Below are 15,362 nucleotides of genomic sequence, written 5' to 3' on the forward strand. Positions count from 1 at the left end.
CTCTGCTGTATTTCTTGTTTTGAAAATAAAGGGTATTTTCAGTGGTTTGGGCCATAAGAAGTAGGCTGAATCACAGCAAAGTGACAGCTGACATGGCCCTCTGTGCTTATCAACCCCTGAGTCCAACCCCTCTACACTTGGCAATGCAAAGTGAGCACAAAGAGTGTGCCCAGCTGTGAGTTATCAGCACAGCTCAATGCCCCTCCCTTGTGTAGAGGCAGATTTATTGTGTTGTGCAGGGAAAAGGTCCCAGGTGTGTATCTGAGAGAGGAGGATGGAGAGAGGAGGAAGTCAAGCAGCACACTCCTGCTTTCCATTTTGTCTGCTGGAACAAACCTAAGTATCCACCTATAAAACAGGACCACTGTGAGTTGACAGCAATGCACAACAGTCTTCCTCTAGTACTGGAATTAAGGTGGCATAAAGGGCCACAAATATGTCGAAGCATGAGGTGTTGTAACACATCCTACTTTGAACAGAACCCATTGACACAAAGCTGAAGTGGATTTGTGTGACTTAAAATATTTGAGATATATGAGAGTCATAGTCTCCACACCCTCTCTTTTCTGCTGGGATAGGGGGAGGAATGTGGGAGGAATATTCTCATATCCCCTAAGAGCAAATGAAACTATCCCTCCCAGAGGCAATGAAGCAGCTACCTGTATGGTACTCCATCTCCCAGCCTAAAATCAGAGCTACTGGACACCCCAGATCCCATCAGCAGGGCCACAGGTGTGTCATTCATCCCAAATACCAACCTAATGGGGTTTTCCTCTGTAGCACAGGGCTAGAGTCAAATACTCTGCAGGACTTATTTTTTCATGGATTGTATAATTTTATGACTGTAAAGATGAACAAATAATTTGCAATGAATAATTTATCCAACAGATTTTGATTCTTTTGCAGCTTACTGAATATCCATGAGCAGACCTCGATTTCAGCTGGCTTATTTATTGTTTGAATTTATTTGATGTGTTCCCCCCTTCTTTTTTTTTTTTTTTAAAAACTATCAACTGATCAGAGACAGGTCCTGAAAAAACTCTGATAGTCTGCAGTTGAAATTAGTTGTAGCAGCCATGAATCAGCAGGTGGACAGTCCAATGTGTAGAAATTACACTTGAACAATTTGGAATTATAGAATCATAGAATCGTTTAAGTTGGAAAAGACCTTTAAGATCATCCAGTCCAACCATTAACCCTAACATTACCAAGTCCACACTAAACCAATCAAGGGTAAACTAGACTAAACCATGTCCCAAAGTGCCACATCTACCCGTTTTTTGAACGCTTCCAGGGATGGTGACTCCACCACCTCTCTGGGCAGCCTGTTCTGCCTGTTCTGCTTGACTACCCCTTTCTGTGAAGAAATTTTTCCTAATATCCAATTTAAACCTCCCCTTCTCAGACCTTCTACAGAATTCCAATATGACCTTGGTCAAGGAAGTGGGGAACAATGTCACTACTAAAAAGCTGTCCCTGAGTGACTAATCCAAGGTCTGAGATAGTGAGGAACACAAGAATGGCAAGACTGGGGCAGCCCAAAACACCTGCCTTGCCTGGTATCCTGACTTTGATTATGGCCAAGAGTATACGCCTAAGAAAAAATATAAAATCAAGGCAAGCAGGCAGTGATTCTTCCCTAAAATATTCATCCCATCTCCTATGACTTGTAGTTCAAAATATCCCTGAGCCAAAAGCTGGTTTCTTTCTATTTGGTAGCCCTTGATGTATTTTTTATTTCACATTAGGGGCATGAATGTGAGGCCAGGAAGGAACATTGGCCTCTGGTGTAAATTCTGTGTTTTATTCTGTCACAGACTGCCTGGGTTACCTTGATCCAGTCAATTACGATGAGACTTATGTACCTTACCTAACATTAGCTATCTAAAAGACAGAGCTCAGTGTGAGCTAGCTGGCTAGCTAAAGATGGGGAGGTGTTTCAGATGCTGTGGTTAGGGGACCACCATGAACCCATTAGCCAGATGAGACTGATGACTGCCTAGGAGCATCAGGGTGCAGGCAGAGCTCCACTCATTACAGCAGGGAGGATGCTCCCCCTCCTCCCAGCGATTTTGATTACCTTCATGTCAGGGGTACACAACAAGTAAGTGGAACGAACGAAAAAACAAAGGGAGATGACAAACTGAACAGTACTGAGGGAACACTGAATCCAGGATTATGTCTGGCTTTGCCCATGAGAGGCAGCAGTGTTTTGAAGGCACCGAAGCAAAAGGTAGATTTTAATTCAGGTTCTTTCCATACGCAGGCTCTCTGCTGAGATGAAGCAGGTATTTTAATCCCCTGGGAGCAGAGCTATCAAATTGTCTGGATGGCTCCTTCTGTCACAAACAGCATATTTCATGCAATGTACCCACACTCTGATCTGTTATCGTAAATCAGCTTTTCCTGCTCTGATGTTGTGTGCAGTTTTGCATAGTTGGGTGGAGGGAAGGAGGGAGGAATGACCCAGGTGGACACAAATGTGAAATGCTTTCTTGTCCAAAAGAGGGGTAGAACTGCTTGTGAACAGGTGGAATTGAATAACGCTTGATGTTAGATATCTACACTGGCTGTTAAGGGTAGTCCTGAGAGCTCAAGACCAGGAAATCACCCTCTGTGCAGATAATGAGCCTGCAAGAATGGCCTAAGGTGTGTCAAGTATACTCTGCTCACACTGTATAAGACCTCACATGCCCAGGGATACCTGGAGGGTTAGTGCTCTACCAGGCAGGCCCAAACAAACTCTCCACAGGCAGGCGGTCCACAGGAGGTGGCGTATGCCATGTTTCCTGCTGCTCCAGATGGTGCCCTTTCTGAGTAATGTAGATGTAGCCACTGAGGTCCTGCCGAGAGACAGCCCTCTCCTGCTGGGCAGCTGTACATAAGATCGGCAGTGCTTTCCAAAGAGCTTGCATGCTGGCTAGCCTGTCCTCGCCCCAGTCAGGAGAGATTGTTGTCAGCCCCCTCCCTGGGAGTGGGATCAGGTCAGCATGGGGTGTTTTTGGGAAAGAAAATGGCCCTGCAGGTCTCAAAGCATGAGAACCCCTCCTTCAGTGGGTCTGTTTCCACAAGGTCACTCCTCCCTTTCTGCAGCAGGAGGAGGGAAGTAGCAGATTTTATTGTTGTCTTGGGGCAGAAGGGTTGAGGGGGGGCAGTTTGAGGAGTAAACGCAGGGGTGGAAATACCAGCCATTGCTCTTTCTGTCCTTTCTCCACTGACGGCAAGGGGGACCATCTCACCAGAGTCACAGCTGGAGATCTCCAGCCTGAAGTCATTTTCAGATTCACTGCAGGCTGAGCTGAGATCAGAGTTACCAGACTGACTGTGTTTTCTGCTCTCTTTCTTCATCTTTCTGGACTCCTGTTTAGTATTCATTTAAGATCTCAACAGGCTAGAATAACTCAAGTGTCCTCAGCACTTCCCTTTACACCCTTCTCCCTAGACCACGCAAGATCTCCCTTATTATCCTTCATCTTATGTTTTTCTATCTATAATGAGTACTGCTATGCTCAGTGACCCAATCATCCCTCCAGTACAAGGCTCTTTCCTTCCAGGCCAGTGTATTTGTTTTGGAGGTTGTCTTGATTCAGGTGAAAGTGTTTGTGGCCTGAATCTATCAACTACTGAGTGTTGCTCAAATTACTTTCAAAAAGTAATTTGTTGCTGATTCCCACATCCAAAAACTTATTGTCGATCTCGTGTTCTTGGTGACCGTCTCAGCAAAAGATAGTCACGTATCCAAAATTAGAACCTGGCTGTCGCAAACTCTGGGGAAATAAACCTGAGGTGCAAATGAAAAAGAGGGTTTTAGAGACAAATGTAGTCTGTTTCCAGTGCTCTCTTTGATGGCTTGGTAGAAAGCAGTCTCCAAACTTTCTGGCCTTTCAACAGCACTTCTAAGAAAGTTAAGCACTGCAGGTGACATCCTATGTTTTGTCTTGCCACTGCTCTGGGATTTAAAGACATGGTCTCATTTGCCCACAAACAATGTTCAGGAGTCAGCAGATACCCAGGGGTCTGACACAGGGGTGATCATAGATATGCTAATAACAGGGTTTGGTGGCATTTTCTGCCAATCCAGTTGGGGCAGGGTTCACCTTCCCTGATTTAGGTGTCCTGAAAGCCAGATGTCTAATCGGGGTTAGTCATGCCAGGCTTTCCTTACAATCAATACAGAAGAACAGGCACCACCAGAGGTCATTTCATTGCAGCCAAAGGTAAGTGTGTAAGAAAAACCAGATTAATTGCCCTCAGGAAGTGTTTATATATCCAAGATAACAATAAAAGAACCCTAGGATGACCAGCTTAGACATCTAACTTCTAAACATCCTCAGCTGGATAAGATGGATCCCACACTTTATTGTAAAAACTCATTGTCAAAACCAAAGCAGTTCAAGGCAAAATGTTGGTTTCAGCACATCTCCCAGTGTCAAGAGATATCTTGGTGGAAATTATGCAAATTTCTTGTTCCTGTATTTAAATATATATATTTATGTTTGAATTGGCTTTGGTTGTTGAAGAAAGCACTAGGTTATTGCACTTAAAATGTACTAGAAACATATGAAATGCAGGCGAAACTGTAGGGAAGAAAGGGTTACCATAAAAAGGGAAAAATATGAAAGGTTAAAATCATAGCACAGCATTCTGGTATTCACATAATTATGGAGATGGAAAGTCTCAGTGAGTCTAAGCTGAGAAAGGGCTTTTTCTTTTTCCTCAGTTTTGTCCTTAGAGGAACAGTTTAGCAAACATATCGCACCTTTGACACCACTTCAGAAAAGGGAAAAATTTTTGAAATGTTTAGAATTTACCACATTCCTAATTTTCCTGATTTTCCTTGAAAGTTTTTTATTCATACAATGCAGCAGACTCACTGCCTTACAGAACATTTCTGGATAGATAGCTTAGGTGGGCATTACAGATAGATGGTGAGTAATACGCTCTCCATCGGTGATACAAGTTTTCAATTAAAATTAGTCTTTTTGACAGCACAAGATTAAGGAGGTTTTCTGAAAATCACACTTATTTTTTGGAGGAAGGGAAACATCTCTTCAACAACATTTAGGCACTTTGCTGGAAAAACTTGCCCATTAAAAGGCTGGGCTTTGATTGAAAAAGCATGAGTGAAAATGGCAAAAACATGTACATGGAGTCTGAGCTGAGGGAATTGCAACAGCAAATCGTAGAGCTGAAGAAACGTAGGTCCAATTTCCCTCACTTATGCTTTGCTCGTGATGCTGGCATGCTGGAGGCATTTAAGTATATCACAGGGGCCAATAAGGGGGTGGGAAAAATGCCTTCCCTTCTACTTTCATCTTAAAACCCAACAGGTCTTTACTGCCCCGCTGATGTCAGTGCTGGGAGGAGGCAGAACACAAACCCTGCTCAAGAGCAGTGCTCAGCGCTCACTGCCACAACCAATGTCCATCTCTGTCTGTCGTCCCAGCGAGGATCCTCCTCATCATTTAAAAATCACAAGTATTAAAATGCACCTGTGACATTTACACTTCCATATCCATTCATCACAAGGAGTCAGGGGCCATTGATAGTACTGATTTGCGTAATCTCTCTGATAATGCAGAGCAGAGCTGTGAGCCAGTACCAAAAATAAAGATGGTTCTCATTGACAGAGAAGCAGTTAAATTTGCAGGGTAAAAAATGTATCAGGTGAAAAGCAGAGCAGACTTTTCTGTGAGGAATCATCCAGTTTGTCGTTAGCTATGTCTGCTCTTTTGCAGGTGAAGGAGGTGCTGGGACAGATGGAGGTCCCTGTTAGCAGCTGCACAACTGCAGCTCCTGTAAACATTAGTGCGCTCTGCAGAAAACAACCACAGGATTAGGCTCTCTAGCAGACATATCATAGAGTCGTTTAGGTTGGAAAAGACCCTTAAGATCATCCAGTCCAACCATTAACCTACACTACCAAGTCTACTCTAAGCCAATCAAGGGTAGACTAGACTAAAATCAAGGGTAGACTAGACTAAAATATCAACAGATCTCTTTTCCCCAAATGTCAAAATACTGAATATAGGCAGAATATGCCATTGTTTTTGGCCCGATCCAAGAGACTGCCCCAAACTTACTGCTGCTGTTTTTATTTGCTGTATGTTTCTTGCCCCAGAAGAAGCCCCACTCCCTGCAGCCCTAGCTCCATGGTTGCACATTTCTGCTGCCAGCCTGTGTTCAACCTGGCAAGCAAGGAGGTACAAGGAGGTGAACCAAAGTAGCCTTTATACTAACCAGGATTTATGTCAATCAGATTAAAGGGCAGTAGGAAACTGTGCCACATCCTGACCCCTTACAACTCTGTCCCATAGCAAAATCTGCCCTTGGTTTTCTTCTTACTGATCAGAAAATACGGTACCTTTCTCAGACAGGGCAAATTTGTGAGCTTCACAAGAAAACCACTATGGCTCTGAGTTGTGCTTTTCTTCCATGTTTTAGGAAACATGCTATTTATGTTTCAAAAAAAAAGTGGAAGTTACTACATGTATGTACCTTTCCCAGTATCATCTGCCCTGTATAGGAAGAAGCATAAGATTGGACTTGTTCCAAATCATGTTGAACATGCCACCTGGAAGGAACAGAGACATCTGGAAAATCATTCCACAATCTCTGAGGAAATTACAGGAGAAATACCGGATGATTGGAAGAACAGCTCTTTGTGGGATTCTTACTTTATCAGCCAATTTCACTTAGATTTTTTTTTCCTAAGTAGCATATGTTCAGAACTTTAATAAGAAATCTTTGAGTTCTGGGGGTTTATTTATTTGTTTATTTAATTTTCCTCATAAATGAAAAAAGTTTTAGAAATTTCACAGGTGGCAGGGCAGGAGGTGGGGAAAAGCAGAGAAAAGAAATATCCAATAGTTCACACATTACGGTGTAATAGTGGGAAGGATTGCTCCCTCGCCTGGTGTCTGGAGCAGATTCAGTGATTCAGCCTACACCAAGGCTCAATGTGCCTGGGCTGCAGCAGATCTGGCTGCAGAAGGAAGGCTCCTTGTTCAGTGCTTCCCAAAGTCCTCCTGAAGACAAGGAAGGTTGTTTCAAAAACCAAGCAGAGATAGGTGTGTCTCTGTGTGCCCATGCAGAGAATTAACTGCAGTGTCCTCTGGATATGGGGGAAAAAGGGGAAGAGATCATCACTACATGAACTGTACTTGTAGTTTCTGTGCAATGCCTCTGATGCAGAGCTGCTCTATCCTCTTCTGTTGTGTTGCAGTTCTTATACTTTGGGCTATAACCCCAGCATCGGAGTTATGTACTCCTACTGGCTTAATTTCCCCTCTAAATCACCTTCTAAAACATGAAAATTGCCACAAGGTACACATGGACAGCACAGGAGGAGACCCCAGACTGCATCAATCCAAACTGCTCTCTTATAGAGTTGATAGCATAGCAGGAGGCAAGGAGGGACAAATCCAGACCCCAGCTTCATCTGAATGTACTTGTTATTCAGTGTTTAATTTTTTTGTAATTAGAGGAGGTGTGCGGGAGTGTGGAGGATGGAGGATGACAAGAGATAGATCCCAGTTCATAAACATCTTGAACATTTGGAAGCTTTTAAGCAGCTGCTATGCTGGCAAAGTATTTCTGAACCAGCCACCTGCATATGTTTTCTGATTTTATTAAACTACGCTCCAAAGATGAGAAGATACAGGTGAAAGCTTTGAGCTCCATCCTTTTCCCCACCTCCCCTTGTGTGTTTTAATCCTAATCTGTATCAACAAAGATGAGTCGCTTCTTTAACACATGCAGAAATTACATTGAAGCCCATTGAGGACAAATGACGAGCTTTGATTCCATAATCAATCGCTAAGAAATTCATTAGTGCCAGCACAGATCTTTCATGCAGGAGGAGCTCTCCCGATGGACGTGCCTGCATCAGAAGAGCTCGTGAGCAGCTATTCTCTTCCATTACGCTGGGCTCATTCCTGTGCCAGGGAATAGCCCTTTCCCTGCCTTCATCTCAAGGAAGAAAAGCTCAGGAGCTTGAAGACTGAAAACCTGTCTTCACTACTGACTGCCCTTCACAGCCCCGCTCTCTCTCTTGCTGTCTTTCAGCTCGAACATGAACAGACATCCCGACCGACCTGGAGTCATTAGAGACTTGTAAAACAAGCGTAATGATGATGCCCAGGAATAAATGCTCTTATGGACAAAGTATTCAAAAGGAAGTGCCTACTTTTCTCAATTTGTGTTTTGGGCCAAAAGAAATTACCAAATTTTCGGAGTGTGTTAAGCACCCATCAGTTTCCAGGGTTTTCTTTGAAAATAGATGGGGATGCAGCACTGTTAAAAATCAGTGGCAAACCTTTCAAAAATAATTCTGATTTAATTATATGCACCCTGGTTCATCTGTCAAATTTATGTTCTTTTTTTTTGTTTGCAATCCCCCTTTGGTTATAGGGATTTTTATTTTAAAAGAAACCAAACAAACCAAAAACAGAAAGAGAGAGAGCGCGCATCCCACCAAAACTCACACGATACTTTTCTACTTAAATCACTTGAGCACTTCATCCTAAATATCTCTAATGGAATTAGGTGCCCTCTTTGTTAAAAATACTGGTTAAGATAGACATGTTAGCCCTCTTTAGCTGCTTAGTTAAATATGGAGAATTGCACAGTATTTACCTTAAATGCCCCCTGGCAATAATAGTTAAACTCTACTCTTCCCATTGCTGTTGTGTGGTGAATAGCAGAGGAAATATTAGCTGGTGTCATGGAGACATCTGAGGGAGCCAAGCCATATAAAATGTAAGAAATTCACAGGGATGTCCACATAAGAGGCCTTATTTTAGGTTTCATTCTGCACTTAACTTACAATTTAGCAGACTTTCTGCATTCTGTCTTGCATCAAGATTTACCTGAATGTTCTGGTATCTGCTGGTACTGTTTCTGCTAGACTCATGCTGATGTTCTGGTTTGTGCATTTTTCCTCCAGTAACCTGAATAAATTTCTGGCATGAAATTCATGTTATATCTCCATATCTGGGGCAGGACTCACTCTCAGGAGTGAGGACTCTGATTCTTTCCATTGGTGATAGAGAGAGCTTGCATGGTTCAATTTGACTTAACTCCAAATTTTCAGATATTTGGTGCTAGGTGAAATGAGTCCCAGAGATTCTCACCTAAAGAGCTTAAAGTTTACTTTAAAGCCCAGTGAGGACAAGAGCAAGACTTTATTAACTACATCAGACTTTGATCTAAGCTCTCAGTAAATTCAAGCTTCAGTTGGCTTCTCCAAGGTGTCCATCACTCTCACAAACACCACCTCAAACCGGAAATATGTTCATGGCACAGCAAATCAACCAGGTGCCATATCCACCCCCAGTGTTTTCAGGGGACACATTTTATATGAGCAGCAAGCACAGACACCTACTCCAACAGAAGAGAGGATCCCTTGGCTTGCCGCTCTGCTCAATGACATACCCATGTGTTCCTTGCAAACTCTGAAATATAAAAGAGCATTGTATAGACTGGGGCAAACGCTAATCTCTAGGTGTTGTGTATCTGCCCACACACAGCCTTGGAGAGGGGAATCTGTTGTGCAGAGCTAGGAAATGATGGCACACCAGTTGGACTGAGTCCTTTTGGACAAGGAAAATGCACTGGGATCTTTCATCCTCCATCTGGAAAGCCGAGAGAAGCAAAAGAAATGATGCTAGCTGAACAGCTCATCCAAAGGACCAGCTTTCTCGGTGCACAGGGACTCACCCAGTGAAGTAGGTGTGAGCCCATTTAAGATAATCCTGGCCACTGAGGTACACACTCCTTTTGACAAAGCTCTTTTCTTCCTTTCCTCTTCCTTGACCTTGTCATTCAGTTCCTTGTCAAGTAATGTGAAAGCATCTGTTGTCTCTTTCATTTAATTTGTAAATACACTCCCAGAGGGCTGGCAGAGCACACACAAGCCTGAGAGGCTACCACGGTGTCAGTCATTGCTACCAAAGGCAGGAACACAGGCTTCTGTCCTCCGGGAGATGCCCTCCATTCTCACAGGAGCCTGTCCACTGTACATCTGCCAGAAAGACATTTAAAAAGGGGCTTGGGAGATTTCTCCATGTACCTGGTGTGTGGATGTGGCCAAGGGGCAGCAGGGAGCTGTACACGTGCCTCATATACCCCTTGCATAGCTGGACACGGTGGCTAAAATGGATCTCTACTGTGCTCAAATGCGTTACGTCAGAGACATATTTGGCCCAACAAACTTTTATGTTTTCTATAAAGGACAGTCATATGTGTGTTTTAGACAAAGTTCATATGCAAAAAACCCCACCCATCTACTCTTATTAGGCCACATGGTGAAGATTGCTATGTATGGAGAAAGGGGAGAAGACAAAGTTTGGGTGTACAGGAGCCCTTCCTCAGGTGTATTAGCTAAAGACAGGAGGGTCTTTGCATTGCCTTTGCCATATTATTACTGAGATAGTCCTTGGACTGCAGTTCAGTCATTTACTTAGTCCTTGAGACAGCAAACTTGTCACCAGCTTACGTGGTCGTTCTGCCCCACAAAAGACTGTTAAAGGCCTCAAGGTTTCACCCGTGGCTGTTATGATTACTATAAATTATCTTTTTATTGCACATTGAAATCCTCAGACACTGAGCGCCTACAAAATCATGTTTCTTTCAGCAGCAGGTGCAGGCTTTCTGTTCCTGAACTGCCTCTTACAGCTGCGGAGACAGCTGAGACAGCCATCCAGAGATGCGGGAAGGAGCATACCCAGTTCCCCAGCTCCTCTGCTCTCTCACTGTCTTCACACCTGACAGAAACAGGTCTTTTCTGTGCCTGGCAGCACACAGAGTTTGTGGGTAATGTGGCTTGTTCTGCTGGCTACATCTCCCACCAGAAATCCAGAGGCAGCATCTTTCCCACACACTGAACTGACCAAATACAGGGCCAGAAGTCTGGTTTCCCAGTTTTACACTAATAAGTGGGTGACACTATTTAGCAAACACTTGGAAAATGTGCCTCTTTCTTTGGAAGTGGGGGAAAAAACAAATGAGTATAGACTCTGTGAGTTAGCTCTTGATCATTTTTCCTGGCTATAATTGCATTTAATTGAGATTATGTAGTGCTGATGGGGCATTTTAAAAGAACCATGTTCATCTCCTATGTGACAATGTTGTAACGTTTCATGTCATCTTGGTCTGCTCTGGGATCAATCTTCATTCTTCAATCCTAGCACTGCCTTCTCTTCCCAGTCTTACAAAAGGGGAGACTGAGGCGCAGAAGCATGGGGCAGCTTGCCCAGCCTGAGCCAGCAGAAAGGTGGCAGAGCCAGTTTTAAAAGTCAGGAGTTCAAACCCCTCAACTCTGTCAAGCACTTTTGTCCCCCCAAGCTCTCGCTTTGCAGTGTTTATTTTAGTCTCTCTCCAGATGCAATCTGCCTGCCAGTCCCACCAAAGCCAGAAGCCCAGTGCGGCTAGGAGGAAACTCTTGAAGGCAGCAGCATGTTCCCTGCCCTCTCCCTCCTTGCACCCGCCAAACATATTGTAATAAATACATGGAGACAATTAGCACCTTTATAGGCAGGCCTCCATACCAAGAGAGCTTTCATCCTTGCCTGCCCCTCTAGACTGGGCTGATTGGCAAAGGCAGATAAATCCGTATCCTTTAACAAGACAGGAGAATGATGCGGAAAGCAAGAAACACCCACAGCCCTCCTAGGTACAAATGCTCAGGCTGATTCTGCCCTTTCAAGTGGTTTTGTCTCCAGTGTTTTGCACTTTCCTGCCTCCCAGCCTTTCCCACATTCCTGTTCCTGCCCCCAACCCTGTCTTGCCAAGATCTTCCACCACTGTTATTATCCGTGAAGTGTGAGAAGAGTTATGACAAGGGAGGGATGTCATTAAACCACGCCGGGAGGAGATGTCAGCCGCCATGCAAACATCTTCCTGACACTCCACTTTCAAACAATTTCAGAAACTGCACTCAGATGATTTCAGGTTGGGTAGGCCTGTCAACTCGGGTGGACACCACGTGTTGCTTTGGTGCCAGAGACAGCTCTGGAGCATCTCAGCCAGCTGTTGCACACACACGTACCCAGCCCCATCCCCACACACGCAACTGCACATCATTATTTTTATGCCGCTCCAAGACAGACATCTTTGAATGCCGTTGGAAGCGTCAAACTTTCACTGCAAGTGAAAGCTTTAACATTTAGAGGGTTCTTGTGTAATGCAAATGAACTGGAAAGGTAGGAAGGCATCCCAAATGCCACTCAATGCATTTATAAAAAGATAAGGTGACTGTGTCCTACCCTACCATATCACTTCATTACCGAGTGTCAGCGAAGAGCCTGGCAGCTCAATTGGTTGATGAGATCACGTGACCTAAGTGTTATCTTGCAAAAACACATGAAATTACTAAGCTTGAACAGCAAAGAAGCATAAATATCCCCACAGTTTATTCCCATCAGCCAATCAGACTATGTATCTCTGTATTTCCTTTCATTTTATCCTCCCAGTGGGGAAAAAAAAAAGAATTTCCCCATCTAATTTATAATTCAAGATATTTTGCTATCTAATATATCATTTTCTTCAATATCTAATTGCAGTGCTTTTTTTATGCATTATTCATTTGATCTTTGTTTTCCATCTTCATTGTTAACTTCCAATGCAATTTTAATAGGCTCATGGTCAGAGATCAGGGTGGCAGACACTTTGATGCTGTGTTAATTCACTGACAAAAGACCAGGAAGAAAGTGTGAGTAAGGAAGCCTTTAATGCCATTGTTTCTGATCCAGATCTGAGCTGTCCCATGTTGGTACGTCCCTAATTTTCACAGGGGCAGATTTCCTGGCGTTGCTGTGGTAGTCAGCTAAGTGTTTGGATACCATACTAACAGCAAGCAAGAAGAAAAATGTAATTGTCTGAGCTTCTGCAGATGTGGGACATTAGCCAGTGCCTGCTGAGGTCTGTGGAAATAATGCACTCTGCTGCTCTTCATCCTTTCAACATCTCTGCTGAACCACTTGCACAAGTAAACAGAGGTGAAGGTGATGGATGTCGCGTGTTAGGCAGGAAAATGGGTTGGTTTTCAAGATTTTCTACTACCTGAGGCAGTTCTGCGCAACCAGGAGCATATACTAGACTAGAGTACACACTGCTTTGTAGGCTGTGACTCGGCCACTAGACAACACAGTCTGCCATGTGCCTAACCAGCAACCAGGTATAGTCTTTTAACTCAAGGCACTGGGGTTTCAGATGGGTGTCCACCTCTTGAATGTGTCATAGGTATGAATTTTGTTATGCAATCAATCATTGACTGACTGCTAAGCTGTCATTGGTGAGCAAAAATTCATAACTTCTCTTTTAGCTGAAATTTTGCAGCCCAGCCCAGTTGAGATATGAAAGGTTCAGATTCAGTGCTCACTCCAGCCAAAAGCTTACTTTAAGTTTTATTCTTTTCTTCCCAGCTGATCTCAACAAAGACATTTTGGAGTAGCCAAAGAGTTAACAACTACACAGTGTAGGAACTGTAAATCAGCCTAGGAAAATCATTTTTGGATATTCTTGGCATTTCTAGATACCAGCACAGCTGTAGCTCTGTCTTACCCATGAACAAATATTCTTGGACAAGACACCAGCTCACACAGCCTGTTAAAGACTGTTTCTGTAGGAAGGAGTGCATGCAACAAGCAATGCTAACTTGAGTTTACAACTGCTGCCCACTGAAAGTTGGCATGGACAAGTAGTGGAAGTATTAAGTGATAAAAGACACAGAGCATTGAAAGTGACAGGCAGCAGATGTAAATAGAGGTAATTTTGTGCAATAACCCACCAAATTCCATTTTAATGAACTTAGCTCTCCAGTCTCCATGAGACAAGACATTGCTAGACAAGAGAGAGTGAGAGAGAGGTCCAAAAATAGTGTCATTGAAGGCAGAGGCTGCTAAGAAGTTGCAGCAGCTATCCCGCAGAGTGCACACTCATATAAGTAAACCCACCAGCCAGCTTCAGTTTACACTAGTGACAGGAATGGCAGTAACACCAAGGATGCCCATGGAAGAATCTGTACTCACAGGACGATGAAAGGAAAGACATGAGGAGTAAATTATGCATTGCACATTCTAACAAGAAACCTGGCAGCAGATGGTGGAAATAAGGGAGATTTGTGGGAGTGGTGTTTGTCTGGTACCAGTGTGCTTTTGCCTTCCTTCTTCCCTTTGTTTTGCACATTTATTCCCCTTGAATTAACTCATGAAAGAGGAGCAGATGCCGTCAGGATTTAAAGCTACATTTTCAGTAGCTTGAAACTACTGCTTGAATGGAGGACGTCAGCATTTCCTCTGAATTGTACAAATCAGTCGCATTGTAACAGAGCTATTGTTTATAGATGATGCTTTTTTATTAGAGATTCTTCAGATCAGTTGCTTACCAATATTTTCAGAAAAATCTGGGACTGTTTTTTTGAATTCTGTCTGTCTAATGATACATCATTTTCAAAAGTTGGAAATAGGATATTTCAGGTGTTCTGGAGTTTGTCACTGAAATAAAGCTCTATGTTTTCTGGAGCAGAAATTCCTGATTTTGATTCCCTTTTCCTCATGTTTGACTGACAGCCATTGACATACAGCTGTGAATGAAGATTCACTGTCTATCCGAACCCAATGACCTCAGATTTTCCCCTAGATGAATATTCAAATGATCAGAAACCTACAAATCTCAGAATGGAAAAATGCAGAGATGGCATCTTCATTATTCTTCTGGTTCTTTTTTCTCATCAAGGATATGTGTCAGATTTTCCTATGTAGCTGTTGTTTCAGGCTTAGCATTCTCGTCCTCAGTGTTTGAAATTACCTCACTTTAGTCTTTGCATGTGGTTAGAAGAGATGACCATGAAGTGTCTGTTAGAAACTATTGTAGTACAAAATGCATCAAATGCACATAAAATATTCTTGCATAAGCTATTGCTAGATACTTCAGAACCACATTGGCAAGTCTGGTTCTGAACACAGGAAGGAAACACAGTATAGCTGATGGACTTGCTGTGGGGAAAAAAGCAAACAAAATGAAAACATCAGTGAAAATATTACCCTTCTTTGTTGTAAATGTAATTTTTACTCAACTCCCCTCATCTTCTATCTGTCGTAAAATCAACTGCTTTAATAAGGCCACATCCTTCCAAAACCTAGACAACACTGAAAATTTAATTTTCTATCTCAAAAAAGTTTTGATGGGAAAGTTTGCCCTGAAACAGAAAGTGTCATGCAACAGTTGTCTTAGTCAAGCCCCTGGTTGTGCTTGGTTGTTCTTAAATGCTGTTAATGGGAATGGAAAACAGTTGTACGCTTGATGTGTAAAAATGGAAAAATCATCAGAGACTTCATGTGTGAACAGAAAAGGGATTGTCT

General features: G+C 43.1%; 1 protein-coding gene across 48 annotated transcripts in view; it reads left to right on the plus strand.

The window, feature by feature from the left end:
- The window catches only part of CELF4 (CUGBP Elav-like family member 4), a 700,143-nt gene that overhangs the window by 516,807 nt on the left and 167,974 nt on the right, over positions 1–15,362 (plus strand). For 10 of the 48 annotated variants that reach the window (XM_075726713.1, XM_075726739.1, XM_075726712.1 and 7 more), the window contains exon 5: positions 3,035–3,057. The exons of the other annotated variants lie outside the window; for them this stretch is intronic. In XM_075726713.1, coding sequence (XP_075582828.1) covers positions 3,035–3,057 — 23 coding nt within the window. The remainder of the gene's footprint in view (positions 1–3,034; positions 3,058–15,362) is intronic. 48 annotated transcript variants of the gene reach the window in all.

The sequence above is a fragment of the Pelecanus crispus genome, chromosome Z (genome assembly GCF_030463565.1).
Source record: "Pelecanus crispus isolate bPelCri1 chromosome Z, bPelCri1.pri, whole genome shotgun sequence".
Lineage (NCBI taxonomy): Eukaryota > Metazoa > Chordata > Aves > Pelecaniformes > Pelecanidae > Pelecanus > Pelecanus crispus.